Source organism: Gavialis gangeticus, unplaced genomic scaffold (genome assembly GCF_001723915.1).
Source record: "Gavialis gangeticus isolate Ggan-Ray unplaced genomic scaffold, GavGan_comp1, whole genome shotgun sequence".
In the NCBI taxonomy this organism is placed as follows: domain Eukaryota; kingdom Metazoa; phylum Chordata; order Crocodylia; family Gavialidae; genus Gavialis; species Gavialis gangeticus.
The window spans coordinates 14,253,837-14,257,379 of record NW_017729001.1 but is presented as its reverse complement, the minus strand read 5'-3'; the positions used below and the strand labels follow the sequence as shown (position 1 = coordinate 14,257,379).

Here is a 3,543-nt window from a genome sequence, read left to right as displayed (position 1 = left end):
AATTTGGCACACTTCCATGCCGAGCCCAGCACATGCTCAGAAAAGGCAGCACATTAGTTGGACCCAGCTCGCCCCATATCTGTAATAAATTGGGTGCTTTAGTGGGGCTTTTTTGGCACTCTTGTCTAATAGCTGGTTGAATCAGCTTTAGATAAAAGCACCAAAAAACCCCGCTGGAGCACCCAGTCTATACTTCAGTCCAGCTCCATAGCATCTGTAATGCGTTGCTGCTTCCGGTGAAGCACAGCTTGTTTGTTTTTAACCTCTGCAAGCAGCCTACATACTTCCTCACTGGGGCCTCTGGCCTTAGTGCTTTCTTCCCTTGCCTAGTTTTGTAAAACCTATCCCTTTGAGGAGCTGATAACTTCTTAAGCACTTATGCTGAAGAACCAAAGCAGGAAACTGTTCTTCACTGACTGCTTGTTAGCTCTGCTGTCTGTCCTGTGCTCTTGCCTTTCTCTGCTGTGAAGTTCTCCAGCATAAACACCATTGTTGCTAGGAGAACTAGGGATTGAGGCAATGACGTTATAATATTGGCTTAAAACGGGATACACTCCAATAACTTCTGATTACTTACTAAGAAAGACTTCTCCAAATCTCGCTGAAATCAGTTAGTTCTCCATCTCAGCATGTAATTTGGTTAATTATTCCTTAATGAAGTGAAGGGAAAATTTCATAGATTTCATAGACATTAGGGCTGGAAAGGACCTCGGAAGGTCAAGTCCAGCCCCCCACCTGAAGGACAGGAATTCAGCTGGGATCATAGGATCCCAGCAAGATGAGCATCCAATTTAGTTTTGAAGGTGTTCAGTGTAGGTGCTTGGGAGGAGCCTAGGGACTTGATGATCAAGGGAGCCTTCTTATACTGATTTGATGATAATGTGTACTGCAGGAAGTAGCTTGGTAACAAGACATTTGCTCTTTCAGGGTGATGGGTTACAGCAGCCTGGCTGATATTGTTGTGGCCACACCTGGACGACTTGTGGATCATATTGACCAGACCCCTGGATTCAGCCTGAGACAGCTTCGCTTTCTGGTGGGGCAGCTCCATTGATCTGATGTCTTATCACAAGGCTTTTTTTATCAGTAATTTCCACTTTGTGCTTCTTTGTACTCCTAGTATATGTTGACATGAGCACAGCAGTTCCTATATGAACAATCAGATTACTGGTCAATCTGGTCCTAGCATCTGCCTCCAGAAGGGACACGTTACACAATCAAAAGCAGGGGTTTCAGAGTAAAATAGCAAATTGCAGTATTCCACCAGCATGTTGAAGTGTGCATGGAGACCACATGAAACTGTTGCCTTATTAAGACAGTTGGATATTAGCCTGTCTTTTGCCTTTTTATATAAAAGGTATGTGATAGATTTATATTAACAGTAAAACCTGTTAATCATTCTGGGTCTCAGGTTGGCAATGAAACACTGAAAACAGGTACTGAGATGCCTGTCTGGGCTCCCAAGTGCAGAATTCACCTTCCAAGTTTTTCTCTGGAGGAGAAACCAAACAGTTTGGCTTATTAGACTTTTCTGCTTATATAAAAAGATATGTGTGTTGTGTGCACGCTCACTCCCTTTTATTAGCCTCAGAACTTGTTTCAGGCAAAACAAATGTTTCTAGGGATTAAAGTGTCTAGAAGGAAAGCTACAGCTGTCTGATCCCTAACCAGAAGTGGTTTGTATCCATGTGCGCTCAGATCATTGATGAAGCTGACCGTATGATTGATGACATGCACCAGAACTGGCTGCACCAAGTGGTGAAAGCTGCATTCAGAGCTGAAGAGGATTCTCCTTCCAGTGTTCTTTTCCAGAGGACAGAGCCAGGGCCTGTGACAGCAGCCAGGTAACTTGCAAAATCCATTCTGATTCAGTGCCACAGACGAGGACACCAGGTTCCCTCTCTGATCAAGGCTAATGTTCCAATGTCTGCCCTGCCTCAGTGTTGATGCTCATATGCTCCCTAGTGCTCAGTCAGGCTTGACATGTCTCTCTGATAAAGGCTATTGCTTTCAGTGGCTTGAAAATGTGAAGCATTCAGGTAGCAAATATTTGATGCCAAGAATTGATTTATGCTTTTAAAGATAACTCTTCCTACTGCGTCTCCCCAGTCTTTTCACCAAGATTAGCATAAAGTAGAACATGAAAATACTGCAGTCATTCCAATATTATAGTTGACTGAGTTCACTGCATCTATCCACCATAGCTGCACAGTAAATTGCTGGGTGGGATTATTTGCTGAGATAACCCTCACATACTCTTAGGTGTTGGTTTCATGTAATTATCCATGGCACTTCACAGAATAAATGCAGGCAGGTGACTGGCCTTTGAACAGTTTATAGCAGGGGTGGGCAAAATACAGCCCACAGGCCGGATCCAACCCACAGCAGGTCCACAATAGGTTCCTGAGTTCCTCTTGGCTCCAGCACAATCCAGTCATGGTGTGTCCTGCAACCCTCAGACTCACTCCTGCCAGAGCGGATCAGCAAGAACCTGGATACAGCCCCGACCTGACCACCCCGCCCTGCTCCTGCTTCACACCGCCTGCAGCACATTCTGCTGCCCCCAGAAACGCAACAGAGCTGGGGCAGCTCCACAGCAGGACTGCCTTTCTAGGCACCTGCAGCAGGAACTGCCTGATGGTGGCGAGGGGGAGGGGCCGCTTTCTCCTGTGCTGAACAACAGCTTCTGTCCCGTGCCACCGCTGCTCAACCCAGATAGGTGAGCCTGGAACAGGCACAGGGTCAGGGCTGTGCAGCACAGGTTCTCACCAGAGCTAGGGCCAGTGGCAGCAACAGCTGGAAGGAGCCACTGCTGCTTGGGCTGCCTAGAAAGGGAGTCCATCTGCAGAGCTGCCTCAGCCCCGCTCTGTGCTGGGGGCGGCAGGATGCACCATGGGCGATGAGCAGGCACGGGGCAGGGGAATGAGGTTGGGGCCGTGCCCAGGTTCCTGCTGATCCACTCTGACAGGAGCAGGGGCAGGGCGCGCTGGGGCTGTGCACTGTTGGCAGTGGTGGAGAGGGACCACAGGGTGCGTGGGTTCTAGGCAGTTGCTGGACAGGTGCTGACTGGGTCAGGGTGGTATATGTGGTGGGGGGGACTCCCATGCACACCCCACTATACCCACAAGCCCTTCTCTGCAAAACCCACAACCACACCCTCCCCACACACAATCGCAAACTCCACAAATTCTGCACCCACCCACACCCTCCCCGCACACACATACCTGTGTGCCTCTAGGGGGAGCCCCACTCACTGCTATGTGCACACAACCCACCGCACATGCACCCATACCCCACACCCCCATACACACACACCCAGCCACCCTCCACACACCTCACAGCCCCCCACAAACCCCATACCCACCCAGATACACACCCACAAACACCTCCCCACAAACCCACTGTACCTACCCACGCATGTCCACACATACCCCCACACCCCACATACACAAACATCCACACACCCACAGGCCCCCACAAAGCCCATACCCACCACCCCTCCTCACTTCCTACAACATACAAAATCTGGGACTGTTCCAGCCA

At 49.3% G+C, this 3,543-nt stretch overlaps 1 protein-coding gene across 1 annotated transcript in view; it reads left to right on the top strand.

Moving 5' to 3' along the window:
- The window catches only part of DDX51 (DEAD-box helicase 51), a 34,029-nt gene that overhangs the window by 10,991 nt on the left and 19,495 nt on the right, over positions 1-3,543 (top strand). The window contains exons 8-9 of the mRNA XM_019506895.1: positions 928-1,036; positions 1,699-1,844. Of these exons, the coding sequence (XP_019362440.1) occupies positions 928-1,036; positions 1,699-1,844 (255 nt within the window). The remainder of the gene's footprint in view (positions 1-927; positions 1,037-1,698; positions 1,845-3,543) is intronic.